At 44.3% G+C, this 15905-nt stretch overlaps 1 protein-coding gene across 1 annotated transcript; it reads left to right on the forward strand.

Moving 5' to 3' along the window:
- The first annotated feature begins 272 nt into the window (after nucleotides 1-272).
- On the forward strand, nucleotides 273-7839 carry EPCAM (epithelial cell adhesion molecule). Its single transcript, XM_073339149.2, has 9 exons — nucleotides 273-615; nucleotides 1317-1421; nucleotides 1893-2136; nucleotides 2493-2558; nucleotides 4234-4297; nucleotides 5010-5111; nucleotides 5245-5439; nucleotides 6249-6290; nucleotides 7278-7839. Exons 1-9 carry the CDS (start codon nucleotides 540-542, stop codon nucleotides 7317-7319), a joined length of 936 nt encoding a protein of 311 aa, XP_073195250.2. The 5' UTR covers nucleotides 273-539; the 3' UTR covers nucleotides 7320-7839.
- The last annotated feature ends 8066 nt before the right edge of the window (nucleotides 7840-15905 follow it).

A 15905-nucleotide genomic window follows, 5' to 3' on the forward strand; every position in this document is an offset into this window, starting at 1 on the left:
ACTCAGCTTGCCAAGGGCCATACCCCGCTACCTGTTTCCAGGCCAAGCCCCTCAGGGCCTGGGGGTCCCGACCCACGGATCCCCTACTACTGCCCCCTCAGTGCCCTTCTCCCCAGCGCCCTCCTGCCCTGCTCCGCTCCCCCTGAGGTGAGTCCCCGCCCCCATGGGCTCCTCACTTCCCCCCGCCCCGGAAGAGGCTATATATGGTGGCCAGCCGCGGGGCGCCCCAGGTGAGGCGCCGAGGCTGGGCCCCGCCTCCGCCCTGATTCGCTCAGTTTCGGCCAGGCGCTGCGGGGTTTATTAGCCCGTCCTGGCCGGGTGGGGCTGCGCTAGCGATCGCAAGGGGCGGAGCGGCGGCCCCAGGCGGGTGTAACCGGAGACGGGAGGCGCGGCGGGACTCGGCCACTACCTGCGGAACCTGTCGGGCGGCCCGCTCAGTGACTGGGCGCGGTTCCCCGAGGCGCACGCACAGGTCGCTCTCCCGCAGCCGACAGGGCCAAGCGCTCCGGACTCCCCCCGACCCTCGCTCCCCGCTAGCCATGGAGCTGCTCCGCGGGGCTGCGCTGCTGCTGCTGGTGGCCGCCGCCGCCGTGTGCTGGGCTCAGCAGGACCAGGGTGAGTGCGGCCCCACTCCGCCCGCCAGCGGGGTGCCCGAGGGCCTCGGCCCGCGGAGCTGCCGCCCGGCCCCGCGCCCCACCCGTCCGGGCCCCAGAATGGCACCTCCCGCCCCTGAGCAGCGGCGGGGCGAGGCGAGCTCTCCGCCCTGGCGCTCGAGACGCCGCTGGGGCTAACGCGGGCGCCGCCTGCTCCGCGCGGGGGACGAGCCCCCGGGGGACGGAGCCGGGCGCGCCGCGGGGCTGGGGAAGGCGCCGGGCCGGAGCGTCCCGTTCCCATCTGGGCGCCTGAGCCGCGCCCCGGAGCACCTGCCGGGTCTCGAGAACTAGCTCCCGGGCTGCCCCGCCCTGCGGGGAGCTGCGTGGGCGGTGCCGAGCCCGGCAGTGTGGGGTGGGGTGGGGGCGGCGGATGCTGGGGGCGCTGCCCGGAGAAGCCCTCGGCCGGGAGGCGAGACCGTCCGTGGGGTCCGCAGCCGGTCTCGGCGGCTGGCACGAAGCCAGCATGGCCTGAGGAGCCGAGACGTTCTCCCTTCCCGTTCCCGCCCTGCCGTGCGCAGGCTGGCCCTGCTCTAGCCGCCCCGCTCCGCTCTGTCTCGGCACGCGCCCGCAGCCCGCTAAAACGCGGGAGCGGGCCCCGTTCGTAAGGGGTGAAGTACTCACAGCCTTCTTGGTGGTTTTCTTTTTCTCTCTTAATCTCTTTAGGCTGTACATGTTCCAAAAACAAACGCACAACCAACTGCAGTCTCAGTTCTGGTACCTGCCAGTGTATGTCCTTTGGGTCACACGTCCCAGTCAGGTGTGACACACGTAAGTATCACCTACACTCCTTGGTTTGGACAGCTTCTTACTGTGATCTTTTCAGGTGACAAATAAGAGCTTACTAGGTCTGACCACTGGACTGCTTTGGCAGTGATTGGTGCTGGCTGCTTCAGAGGAAAGGACAAGAAGCCACAAAATGGGCACTTAAGGAATAATTCACCCTTAGGGAAAGTTTCCTAACCCTCTGTTACTGAGTGAAAAGGTTATAAACCCCTCAAAATTTGCTTGTCCTGTCTAAACAAGTTCTCCATATTCAAATCTATGTATATGCCCCCCGCCCCCCTGTTTTTTTTAATCCTTGTCTTATGTCCCCTGGTAAGGTTTTCTTCTAGCAGCTTTCCAATTGCTGCCTTTCAGTAGAACATCATTCTACTTAGCAAACCAAAACCAGTCACTGATGTTTTGAACCAATGGTTCTGGTAACTTCAAGATGAAACTTTTTTTTTTAACTATTCTTAGTGACTTCAAAATGTCTGCTGATGAAGGCAGAAATGGCTGGCTTAAAGAAGGCTGGTCGTCGGGAGAGACCAAAGTATGCATATGTAGACAATGATGGTATTTATGATCCTGACTGTGAAAATAGTGGCATCTTCAAGGCTAGGCAGTGCAATGGAACTTCCTGTTGGTGTGTGAACACTGCTGGAGCAAGAAGAACTGAAAAGAGTGACACGGAGTTGAAGTGCAGTGAACTAGTCAGAACAAGGTCAGTCTTGTAACAGAATATGACACCGTAATGTAATAGTATGTGACTTGCCCTCTATATTTTGTACATAAGGGAAAACATAGGCGTGTATATGTGAACCATGAATCCAGTAGTCCTTACCTCCTATTAAGTTAATCAGTTTTTAAAATAATTTGATACTTCATTTAATACAACTGTATCAGTGTGCAGGGAATGGTGGAAAGTTTCTAGTCCTTCTTGCTCACCACAACTTAATTTAAAAATAGGTTAACATTAACCTCAGAACATGAGTAAGCAAAATATTTTAATATATTGGTGTACCTGACTTTGTAGCTACTTTAAGTATTTGCTCTAACTGCTTGGCTTTTATATTTCAGCTGGATCATCATTGAAACAAAACACAGTGAGAGAAGTACAGCTGTGGATGCTTCTCGTTTGAAGGAGTAAGTGCATCAGATTAAAACATCTACTGTTTGTGCTATAGTATGCAGTTGAGGATGTCTATTTTTTGCTAGGTTTCAGAGTAACAGCTGTGTTAGTCCGTATTTGCAAAAAGAAAAGGAGTACTTGTGGCACCTTAGAGACTAACCAATTTATAAATTGGTTAGTCTCTAAGGTGCCCCAAGTACTCCTTTTCTTTTTTACTAGGACTGCCAATTAATTGTGGTTAACTCCAATGATTTTAATTCAAAACAAATTAACATGGCGATTAATTTTTTAATCAAGTTAATCACACTGTTTGAACAATAATAGAAGACCATTTTAAATTTATTCATATTTTGGATGTTTTTCTGCATTTACAAATGTATTGATTTCAATTATAACATAGAATACACTTTATTTTTGATTACATATATTTGCACTGTAAACAAAAGAAACGGTATTTTTCAATTCACCTCTTACAAGTACTGTGGTACAACTTACAAATGTAGGTTGTTTTTTGTTACATAACTGCACTTCCAAACAACAACAATGTAGGCTCTAAAGTTTTACAAGTCCACTCAGTCCTAGTTCTTGTTTGTCTTAGCGATTGGCTGAACAAGTTTGTTTACATTTACAGGAGATAATGCTGCCCGCTTCTTACTTACAATGTCACCTGAAAATGAGACCAGGTGTTTGCATGGCAGTTCTGTAGTGGGCATTGCAAGGTATTTACGTGCTAGATAGAATGAAGGGGCATATAAATACCTTGCAATGCCCGCTACAGAATTGCCATGCGAACGCCTGGTCTCACTTTCAGATGACATTGTTTACATTTCTGGGAGATAATGCTGCCCGCTTATTTACAATCTTAGTGATTTGCTGAACAAGAAGTAGGATTTAGCGCCTGCAAGTCCTCAAGTTTTCCATTGTTTTATTTTTGAGCACAGTTATAGATTTTTGTTACATATTTTTAAATTGCGCTTTCATGATAAAGTACTTGTATAAGAGTTTTTCGATTTACTATTTCATCTTTTTTACAATGCAAATATCTGTAATAAGTGTAAAGTGAGCACTGTATGATTTGTTGTAATTGAAATATATTTTAAAATACAGAAGAAAATCCAAAAATATTTAAATGGTATTCTATTATTATTTAACCATGCAATTAAAACTGCAATTAATCACAATTATTTTTAATCCCGTGATTGATTTGTTTAATTGCTTGACAGCCCTAATTTAAACTAAGTAAAATACAATATTGCCAAACCTAAGAAATTTTAGTTAGAACACCAAAAATAATTGGCCTTCTGGTTTGAGTCTTTGAGTTACACTTACGTCCCACTATCGTGCTCTTCCCTGCAACTGTGAGGGCTAGAAACTTTAGATTAAAATTGCCATGTAATCACTTGAGACTGAGCTGGTGTGTGTGGTGTGTTTTTGTTTTTTTAAAGGCAAATATTGCAAGCATCCCAATACCTGACTCACTTCATTAGAAGTTTTGACTTGGCCTTCACAATGCTTTATCATACACTCCCATGAAAGTGCCAATTGCCACAGGAGCTGTTGCTATATGTAGTTCCTTCTATAGGGGTTGTCTTACTCATGAAAATGAAGACTCCCAATATGTTTGGGTGGTGGTCTAGCTTCTATGTAAATTTAGAGTTGCTACATTTTAATATTGTAATCTTCTTGCAGAACCATCAAAAATGAATTTAATAGGCGTTATTTGCTGGATCCAAAGTATATAAGTGATGTTGTGGTAAGAGGCGTACCTTTTTTGTTACTTAGAGTTGTGTCAAACTCAATTTAATATTTTAAGATTGAGCTCATACAGAGCAAGCATTTTGGTGCTAGTATGACTAAAACACTGTTAAATTGGAATATTCCAGTTGAATAGAAAGGATGATAGTATTGTTTCAGTGTAATCATTCAATTGACTAAAGTAGAGCCTGAAGAGTAGGCAGTGCCTAAATCTAGATTAGCTTTAGAGTTGGATTTTCTCCGTTCTCTCTCCAAAATGGGAGAGATGTGCTTTGTTTGTGAGGAATCTACTCTTGCTCAAGAACATGTTTCTGAGACACTGCCCCTACCTTCCCTTTCCTGTGAATCCTGTCCTGACAATCCCTTCGTGAGTAGTTCAGGATTTTGGTCATGTCTGAATTGGAAAAATCAGAGTAAAGGCTGGTGCAAATTCTCATCAATTCACTGTGCAAAATAATTCTAAAATTCCTCCCCCCACCATATAGCTAACTTCAGTTTGAACCATTGCATGGTTAAGCAGCATCTAGTGTGCTATTTTTGGTATTTCCATCTTCTTGTTCTCAATCTGTAAAACTGCTCATCAATAACATTTAAAAGAGCATAATTCTATGGGATTGCTTTAAAATATTATAAATCACTTGTTAATTTTTTTCATCAGTCCAGTTGTTTACAAGGAAGTAATTACAGTAACACTGCTTTTACTTTTGCAGTATGAAAACCCTTATATCACTATTGAACTGAAGCAAAATGCTTCCCAGAAGTCTCCCCAGGATGTGGATATAGCTGATGTGGCTTACTACTTTGAAAAAGATGTAAGAATGCATTAATAGTTTGCTTTCAAAACAGTGACTTCTAACAACTATATTTGAGTTGTATTCAACATTGTTTAGATGGATTATTGCAGAAGAGCAGTGTGCTAATAAGTGCCTCTTCAACCTCCCACAGGTCAAAGGTGACACTCTAATTCAGAATGGCATGCTACATATTAACATCAGTGGAGAACCTTTAAAATTTGGTCAACCTCTAATTTACTATGTTGATGAAAAGGCACCAGAGTTTTCCATGAAACGTCTGACTGGTGGTGTTATTGCAGTTATTGTAGTGGTGATACTAGCAATTGTTGCTGGAATTGTTGTACTGGTAAGTTTAGCTGTAAACTAGTTAAGTAATACTGGCAATGTACACTTTGTGCCAGCACTCTAGACCAGTGGTCCCCAACTCTTGTTCTCTGCTGCAGCACACCTCGCGCTCCAAGGGGTCTTCCTCCTTCTCCTACCACCCCGTCCCCAGTGAATGACAGCAGGAGGGAAGGGGATGGGAACAGGAGCTGACCTGTTGCTCACACAGGAGGGGTGGGAGGAAGAGAAATTAAGCTCTGATTGGTTGCCCTGGAATAGACAAGGCCAATGGCTAATCAGAAGGGGGCATTCCCTCACTTTTTCTCATGTGTACTTTTGGAAAAAATTCCGCAGCCCACCTGTTTGGGCCTGACACTGCATGACTGTGCTATGGCTCACCAGCTGGAAAACATTAGTGTAGACTACAGAGGAGCAATCATGTATATTACAGCAGAAAATGATTTCTGTAAAATGACTTGCACTCAGTCTGTAATCTGACTGTATAAAATAAATGACCTCACACTTGTCTCATTCAGAGCTCAGTCTCTGAATGAAAAGCTTGTTTTTGTTCTTTTTCTGTATAGCTTTGATGCAGCATACAAGTAGGTGATTGGGAGAGTGGAAGATAGGAGAATTTAAATCTGTATATGGATGGAGATAAGATTTTTAATCTGCTAGTCCAATGTAGTAAAGTGGATAGCAGAAACTTTTTTTTCTTTCCCTTCTTTAAGGATTCAAGGTTTGGGAAAATTTAAAGCACAGAGCAGGCTTGAGGCTGAACACTGAATTGTGATGCTTGACTTAACTGTCTAACCTATCTGTCTTTTACAGGTTATCACGCAGAAAAGGAGAGGAAAGTATGAGAAGAGTGAGGTAAGTTCTAAAGGACCGAAAACACTTCATTTAGAAACAGACTTGTGTGGAGTTTCACTTTCCTCAGGATTCGTTTAGGGGGAAAGACTTTTTCAACTAAGGCAAAATTTTTTGTGTGGGCTGCAAAAAAAAAGTCAAAGCTTTGTGTCCATATACAAGTGACTCTAGTTGCAATGACTTAGTGTGGCCAGAGCTCATGTTTTTAGAAGTCTGAATTTCTGTTTAGCTACATCCTTTCCTAATATCTACAGGATTATGACTATATACAAGCAATGTACTTGGCACTAGGGGCAGTCTGATGCCAAGAACTTTTTTGTCTGGTACTTCTGTGCCTTAAGACTGAGGCCTCAAATGAGGAAGGCACAAAGCATCTAGCTTTAAAACTTCTGCTCTCTGCCAAGCAGAAAGAAAAATTCAAATTTTTTGGGTTCCTTGAGGTAGTACTGGCAAGCCTAGCATTCTGTGATGTAGCAGCTGTGGTGGTGGTAGTAGCAGATTTGACTATATGGTCTATGTACTGATGTCTAAAACTCTTTTGGAAAAGGGAGGAGTAACTCTAAAACTTGTCATAGCATTGTGGCAGACCTCTTTTTGAGCAAGGTTAATGCATATTGGGTGCACTAAGCCCAAACATTTATGCAGGCATTCAGTTCCTGGTAACTGAGTTAAGCCCATTCATAATTGTTTGCAGCATCTACTAACAATAGTTAACTTAAGCCCATGAGTAAGTGGTTGCAGGAGGAGAATTTTATTTTCTGTTTGGCTGAGTGAAGTGAGGCCCTACACAGTGCATGCCAAGCTATGGCCATGAATTATGTAAGCATGGGATGACAATGGCTGGCTATGATAGGGTGTTTGGGGCAGTGGTAGAGCTAATAGAGGGACAGGGGAGTGACTGCCACCACCTCCCTCCCCACAGTGGCCTTTAGGTAAATATAATTGTCTTCCATCATCTGTACCATTAATATTTTTCTCCTTCCCCACCAGGCAAAGGAAATGAATGAAATGCAAAGAGAACTAAACCCATAACTGAAGTCAGTAGAAGACAAATTGTGAACTATTAAGAAGGCAAACAGAACTGAAACAAGACTAGAAGTGTGGATTTCAATTTGTAAATGTTTGTGGTCTACAGGGAAAAAATTACGTGACTTAGTGATCTCTCAAATTCTAATGAGCATAGATAGGATAAGTACTAGTACCATTGTCACCAATCTTGAGGGGGTGGGAGGGATACAAGTTTAATTTGGGAGCTGGCTAACTCTTCAAGAGATTGTAATGATCTGAACGGCAGAAGTGTTGCAGTAACCTGCACATCAGAGTATACACATTTATTACAAACTTCCTACTACCAATGGAAAATTAATCTAAATACACTTTTTTTTTGAGGCTGGCCTTGTCAGGATATAGCTACAGAACTCTGAATACCTGCTATCTGGCTCATGTATAGTTGAATATGGCTTTGTTTTTAAGGATGTCTGTATGTACACTGTCTTTGATACGTTTGCTGTAACTTTTTTATGACTTGAATTTAATAAAACTCTAAAACAAATTTTCAGCTCCCTCTTTATTATATTGAATTTATATTATTCTGCTAGTCTAATTAAACTAATCATGCAGTACTTCAGTACTATCCTCTGTGCTCCAACTGTAAAAATATCTACAGAAGAAAGTAAGCAACCCAGACGTACATGTGCTCTAACCTTCCCATAGGTTTCAGAGTAGCAGCTGTTAGTCTATATTAGCAAAAAGAAAAGGAGTACTTGTGGCACCTTAGAGACTAAGAAATTTCTTAGAGCATAAGCTTTCATGAGCTACAGCTCACTTCATCAGATGCATTCAGTGGAAAATGCCACACAAACTTCCTTGTGGCTGGACTTTACAAAAACTAGACAAGCCATTTACAACACACGCTTTGCTTCTCTACAAAAGAAAAGGGACACTAAATTATCTAAACTACTACATGCCACAACAGTGGTTCCCTTAACCCACCGAGCAATATTGTTGTTCTATCCAACTATACGCTTAGCCCAGCAGAAGAATCTGTCCTATCTCAGGGCCTCTCTTTCTGCCCCTCCACCCCCACAAACATAATACAGTTCTGTGGTGACCTAGAATCCTATTTTTGATGTCTCCGACTCAAGGAATATTTCTGAACAACATACTAACCCACAGAGACCTTCCTACCAAGACTACAAAAAGGAGGATTCTGGGTGGACTCCTCCTGAAGGTCGAAACAGACTGGACTTCTACATAGTGCTTCTGCTGATGTGCACGGGCTGAAATTGTGGAAAAGCAGCATCACTTGCCCCATAACCTCAGCCATGCAGAGCACAACGCCATCCACAACCTCAGAAGCAACTGACATCATAATCAAAAAGGCTGACAAAGGAGGTGCTGTCATGAATAGGTTGGAATATGAACAAGAGGCTGCTAGGGCGCTCTCCAACACCGCTTTCTTCAAGCCATTACCCTCTGATCCCACTGAGGGTCACCAAAAGAAACTACAGCATTTGCTCAAGAAACTCCCTGAAAAAGCACAAGAACAAATCCGCACAGACACACCCCTGGAACCCCGACCAGGGGTATTCTATCTGCTACCTAAGATCCATAAACCTGGAAATCCTGGATGCCCATCATCTCAGGCATTGGCACCCTGGCAGCAAGATTGTCTGGCTATGTAGACTCCCTCCTCAGGCCCTATGCTACCAGCACTCCTAGCTGTCTTCAAGACACCACTGACTTTCTGAGGAAACTACAATCCATTGGTGATCTGCCTGAAAACACCATCCTGGCCACTATGAATGTAGAAGCCCACTACACCAACATTCCACACAAAGATGGACTACAAGCAGTCAGGAACAGTATCCCCGATAATGTCACAGCAAACCTAGTGGCTGAACTTTGACTTTGTCCTCACCCATAGCTATTTCACATTTGGGGACCATGTATACCTTCAAATCAGCGGCACTGCTATGGGTACCCGCATGGCCCCATGGTATGCCAACATTTTTATGGCTGACTTAGGGGACAAGAGCTGAGGAAGCGTTGTTCTAACGCCCCTACTCTACTTGCACTATATTGATATCTTTTTCATCTGGCCCCATGGAAAAGAAGCCCTTGAGGAATTCCACCATGATTTCAACAATTTCCATCCCACCATCAGCCTCAGCCTGGACCAGTCCACACAAGAGACACTACATAAACACCACCCTATACCAGAAACCTACTGACCGCTATACTTACCTACATGTCTCCAGCTTTTATCCAGACCACACTACACGGTCCATTGTCTACAGCCAAGCTCTACGATACAACCGCATTTGCTCCAACCCCTCAGACAGAGACAAACACCTACAAGATCTCTGTCAAGCATTTTTACAACTACAATACCCACCTGCTGAAGTGAAGAAACAGATTGACAGAGCCAGAAGAGTACCGAGAAGTCACTTACTACAGGACAGGCCCAAAAAAGAAAATAACAGAACGCCACTAGCCATCACCTTCAGCCCCCAACTAAAACCTCTCCAACGCATCATCCAGGATCTACAACTATCCTGAAGGACGACCCATCACTCTCACAGATCTTGGGAGACAGGCCCGTCCTTGCTTACAGACAGCCCCCCAACCTGAAGCAAATACTCACCAGCAACTACACACCACAGAACCACTCACCAGCAACTACACACCACACCACAGAACCACTAACCCAGGAACCTATCCTTGCAACAAAACCTGTTGCCAATTGTGTCCACATATCTATTCAGGGGACACCATCATAGGGCCTAATCACATCAGCTACACTATCGGAGGCTCGGTCACCTGTGCATCTACCAATGTGATATATGCCATCGTGTGCCAGCAATGCCCATCTGCCATGTACATTGGCCAAACTGGACAGTCTCTACGAAAAAATAAATGGACACAAATGAGACGTCAAGAATTATAACATTCAAAAACCAGTCAGAGAACATTTCAGTCTCTTTGGTCACTCGATCCCAGACCTAAAAGTGGCAATTCTTCAACAAAAAAAAACTTCAAAAACAGCCTCCAATGAGAGACTGCTGAATTGGAATTAATTTGCAAACTGGATACACAGGTAACTTAGGCTTGAATAAAGACTGGGAGTGGATGGGTCATTACACAAAGTAAAACTATTTCCCCGTGTTTATTCTTCCCCCGCCCCCCCCACTGTTCCTCAAACGTTCTTGTCAACTGCTGGAAATGGCCCACCTTGATGATCTCACTACAAAAGGTTCTCTTCTCCGGCCCCCTCCCCACCTCTCCTGCTGGTAATAGCTCTTGTTACAGTGTATATAGTAACACCCATGTTTCATGTTCTGTGTATATAAACCTCACTGTATCTTCCACTGAATGCACCCAAGGAAGTGAGCTGTACCTCACAAAAGCTTATGCTGAAATTTGTTAATCTCTAAGGTGCCACAAATCTTCCCATAGAAATTCAAGTGCCATGTCTTATGTGCACCTAAACATTCTTATTGTATTGGCCATTCACCTTTCTAGCTGGGTGCAAACTGTTTAAGCTCTTGTCTTCTAGGATGCTTGTTGTGGACATGATATAAACATGGCATCCATTTCTATTTTAAATGGATAAATTATATCAAAGCCAAAGACTACCCAGTTGTTAAATACTAACACAGTAAATGCGTGTGTAGCTTTGATTTGTGGGGAAGGAGGTCTTCATGTGCATATAATTGTACAACTGCATTAAAAAATGCAGATTCCTATGACATAAGTTCCTCAACCCCTGTTCCTACTCAGTAAGGTGTTCAGTACTTTATTCAGACTTGCCCTTTTAATACATTAAGTTAGCTGTGCCTATCATGAGCTTGCATAAATCTTAAGCATGTATAATCTTTCAAGTGCCAAAAATCTTGGGGGCAGGATCTAATGTAAAAATGGCTGTCAAACACCTCAAAATGAAAACCATTTTAAAAAATGTCTCTTGATTAGTAATACTTAAGGTTAAGATTTTTGTCATGGTTATTTTTAGTGAAATTCAGGGACAGGTAGTGGCAATACACAAAAAAGTCACAGAAGCCTGCAACCTGTCCTTAACTTTCACTAAAAATAATGGAGGGCTGACCACTGGGGGGAACTGAAGCCTGAGTTGCTGCCATGGGGGGGGGGGGGAGCAGACAGCTCCAGTCCCTGCCCCCACCACTGCAGCGGACACTAAAGCTGAGGAAGTCAGAGATTCCTTAAAGTAACAGAATTCATAACTAAATTCTATCCTTGGTAGTAATCAACACTCAGCAGAACAGAGGGCTGTTTCAATATCAAATCTAACTTTGTCTCTAGTTTTGGCTGGAGAACTCCTTTATTGTTTTTTAAAAGGTTGAAAGAATATAATAAGGGGTTCAGCCATTGTTTAGCTGAGTTTAACTCAGTCTCTAAAGTAGTGATCCCCTCTGATTCTTCTAACAATCTAAACCATAAATCACAAATCTTAAGCCAGTTGCTTTCAGTCTAAGATGTGTAACAAACTGAATGCTAGGTAACCTTAATGGCTCTGCTCTCAAGATTGATTGAAGTTTTACTTCATATTCAGGCTTGTTAGTAGAAATATTTCTGTGGAGTCTGGTTGCTTTGGACTCTACTCCAGTCTCAAAGGGACAGGTTTTAAACCTGTAGATCCAGTAGAACATACTGGAAATACATACTGAGGGGTTAGTTAAGGTTGCATTACAGAATTCTGTTTAACAGGAGCTTTAAATTTTTGTTAAAATTTGACTGAAATAGAAAATGCCACAAGGCAATGTAAACTTTGACTATTCAAAATTTTTTGGTGTTTTGAATGGAAAATAATATGGCTGTGGAATGAGTAACTTCAAAATCACCCCTGCAATTTTACACTGGATTGTCTTGCTTTTGTTGTGATTTCTTTTGCAAGAAATCTAAGTCTGGATCTTATCCTTTAGCTGTGCTTGCTCTTCATTTGCTGATTCCTAAAATATCAGTTACACATCAGTGTTAGAACAATTTATAACTTTTTAGCCATAACAGAAAATACATGTGTCAAGCTAAATCCACAGAACCATGGAATCTAAACTTGTGTCTAGAAATCACTTTTGAAAATAAGATTTAGGCTTCTAAATCAGTTCAGCATTGCAACACCTAAATACCTTTAGAATCTGGGATTAAGGCCATAACCTCAATCTCAAAGAGAAGTACTGTTGCACACTCTCCATTTTAAAAATATGTTAACAGAACTTCTACAAGGTCATAAACCACATGTCTAACATGAAAATCCCCAGTCTTAGCCACTCCCCTATGCTGACTTTCCGGGTGACTAGACCGGTTTCGGTTATCCTGTGTTAATCACTATAAAGTACATGCTTCTCCCAGAGCCAGGAATAGAATATAGGATTTCTAATCACCCATTTCTACTGCTTACTAGTAAACAAGCGTGAAACCCACTTGGAAAGTGTCAAGTCCTCCTCCACTGGTTTGCAGTTACTCCTGTAGCTCAAGTAGTAAGGCAGCCTAAGCCCTGGTCTATACTACAGGGTGAGGTCGAATTTAGCCACGTTAGGTTGATTTTAAAATGAATGCGTCTACACAGCCAACCCCATTCCGTCGAGCTGAAGGACTCTTAAAATCTACTTATGTACTCCTCCACAGTGAGAGGAGTAGTGCTAAAATCAACCTTGCTGGGTAGAATTTGGGGTAGTGCAGACACAATTTGATGGTATTGGCCTCTGGGAGCTATCCCAGAGTTCTCCAATGTGACCCCTCTGGACAGCACTTTCAACTCCGATGCACTAGCCAGGTACACTGGAAAAGCCCCGGGAACTTCTGAATTTCATTTCCTGTTTGGTCAGCGTGGCGAGCTCAGCAGCACAGGTGACCATGCAGTCCCCCCAGAATCACAAACGAGCTCCAGCATGGACAGAAAGGGAGAAACTGGATCTGATTGCTGTATGGGGAGAAGAATCTGTGCAGGCTGAACTCTGATCAAAAAGAAAAAATGCTAATATTCATGCCAAAATTGCATGGGGCATAGTGGAAAGAGGCTACAACAGGGACACACAGCATGCCCCATGAAAGTCAAGGAGCTCAGGCAAGCCTACCAAAAGACAAAGGAGGCAAAGGGTCACTCCAGGTCAGAGCCCCATACATGCTGCTTCTGTGATCAGCTGCATGGCATTCTAGGGGGGAACGCTACCACTACCCTACCACTGTCCATGGACACCTGCAAGGGGGGAGTCTCACGCAAGAGGGAGGAGAATTTTGTGGATGAGGAGGAGGAGGAGAATGCATTTAAAGCAGGAAAGCAGTGAATCCGTTCTCCCTGGCAGCTAGGATCTTTTCATCACCCTGGAGCCAATACCCTCCCAAGGCAAGATCCCTGACCCTAAAGCCAGAGAGGGCAGCTCTGGTGAGTGCACATTTGTAACTACAGTACAGGGTTTAAAAGCAATAGTGTTTAATGTTTGATTTGCCCTGAAGACTTGGGATGCATTTGCGGCTAGTACAGCTACTGGAAAAGTCTGTTAACATGTCTGGGGATGGAGCGGGAATCCTCCAGGGACATCTCCATGAAGCTCTCTTGGAGGTACTCTGAAAGCCTTTGCAGAAGGTTTCTGGGGAGAGCTGCCTTATTTTGTCCTCCATGGTAGGACACTTTACCACTCCAAGCCAGTAGCAAGTAGTCTGGAATCACTGCAGCACAAAGCATGACAATGAATGGTCCTGGGTTTTGGTCGCATTTAAGCAACATTCAGTCTTTATCTTTCTGTGTTAGCCTCAGGAGAGTGATGTCATTCATGGTCACCTGGTTGAAATAGGGGAATTTTTGTAAGGGAACAGTAAAAGGACTCTGTTCATGATGGGTTGTTTGCGCTTGGCTAAAAGGGATCTTCCTGGAGAATAGCCACGCGGCAGGGGGTAGGGGTGAAGGGATCATTTCAGAGAAAAGCCACACGGCGGGGGGAGTGGTGAAGGGATTATCCCAGAGAAAAGTCATGCCGGGGGGTGGGGGGAGGTGTGTGCTGCACATCCACCTGGAAACTGCAGCCCCTCCTTTTAAATGTGAAACCCAACCGGCATTGCTTGCTATTAGAAAAGAATGGTGCTGCAGTTTGAAACCATTCCCATGTTATGAAAGCATAAGAAGCCAACTCCACATACCAAAAAGCTTACCATGGCTGCCTGGAAACCGAATTCTCTTGCCCAGACGTTTGTGATGTGTCACTATACCGGCAAAATGCAACCTTGTACCTAAAGCACATGTGCTGTCTGCTGTGAATTGCTTGATTCACTGTGAAAGAGTCTCCCTTTTGTTCTCAGAAATGTATCATCTTAAATTTTACTCTCCCTTTTTATCTCCCTGCAGGTGCAAATGTTTCTATGCTCCCCCATCATCTCCATCCCTGAGGTTATCGCAGATTAGAAGGTGAAAAAACCACACTCGCGATGACATGTTTTCCGAGCTCATGCAGTCCTCCTGCACTGATAGGGCACAGCTTAATGTATGGAAGCATTGAGTGGCAGAGGCCAAGAAAGCATCAAAAAGCTGGATATGAGTCAACAGTGTGCCCTTGTTGCCAAGAAGGCCAATGGCATTTTGGGATGTATATGTAGGGGCATTGCTAGCAGATTGAGGGACATGATCGTTCCCCTCTATTCGACATTGGTGAGGCCTCATTTAGAGTACCGTGTCCAGTTTTGGGCCCCACACTACAAGGAGGATGTGGGAAAAATTGGAAAGAGTCCAATGGAGGGAAACAAAAATGATTAGGGGACTGGAACACATGACTTGAGGAGAGGGTGAGGGAACTGGGATTGTTTAGTCTGCAGAAGAGAAGAATGAGGGGGGATTTGATAGCTGCTTTCAACTACCTGAAAGGGGGTTCCAAAGAGGATGGATCTAGATTGTTCTCGGTGGTAGCTGATGACAGAACAAGGAGTAATGGTCTCAAGTTGCAGTGGGGGAGGTTTAGGTTGGATATTAGGAAAAACTTTCACTATGAGGGTGGTGAAACACTGAAATGCGTTACCTAGGGAGGTGGTGGAATCTTCTTCCTTAGATATTTTTAAGGTCAGGCTTGACAAAGCCCTGGCTGGGATGATTTAGTTGGGGATTGGTCCTGCTTTGAGCAGGGGGTTGGACTAGATGACCTCCTGAGGTCCCTTCCAACCCTGATATTCTGTGATTCTGTAAAGTGAGCATTAAGTGAAGAGCAGAAGCAGGAGGCGATGCTGAGGCTAATGGGGGAGCAAGCGGACATGATGAAGCATCTGTTGGAGCTGCAGAAGAGCACAGACCCCCACTGCATCCATTGTATAACCGCCTGCCCTTCTTTCATATCCTCCTCACCCAGACACCCAAGAACGCGGGGTGGGGGAGGCTCCATGCACCCAGCCACTCCACTCCAGAGGATGGCTCAAGTAACAGAAGGCTGTCATTCAAACAGTTTTGATTTGTAGTGTGGCTACAATAAGCAATGTGGGCTTGGCCTTCCCTCCTCCCACCCCACACCCCACCCCACCCGGGCTACCTTGTCAGTTATCTCACTTTTTTTTTAATTAATACAGAAAGAATGCATGGTTTCAAAACAATGGTTACTTTATTTCCTTTCCCAGCTGTGATCG

The sequence above is a fragment of the Lepidochelys kempii genome, chromosome 3 (assembly GCF_965140285.1).
Source record: "Lepidochelys kempii isolate rLepKem1 chromosome 3, rLepKem1.hap1, whole genome shotgun sequence".
NCBI lineage: Eukaryota > Metazoa > Chordata > Testudines > Cheloniidae > Lepidochelys > Lepidochelys kempii.

Excerpts from the sequence above, each read along its gene's own strand:
- EPCAM (XM_073339149.2), top strand. The coding sequence starts at position 540 with ATGGAGCTGCTCCGCGGGGCTGCGCTGCTGCTGCTGGTGGCCGCCGCC. Across the intron at positions 616-1,316 it reads CTGGGCTCAGCAGGACCAGG|GCTGTACATGTTCCAAAAAC; the intron begins GTGAGTGCGGCC and ends TAATCTCTTTAG. Across the intron at positions 5,112-5,244 it reads CTTACTACTTTGAAAAAGAT|GTCAAAGGTGACACTCTAAT; the intron begins GTAAGAATGCAT and ends AACCTCCCACAG.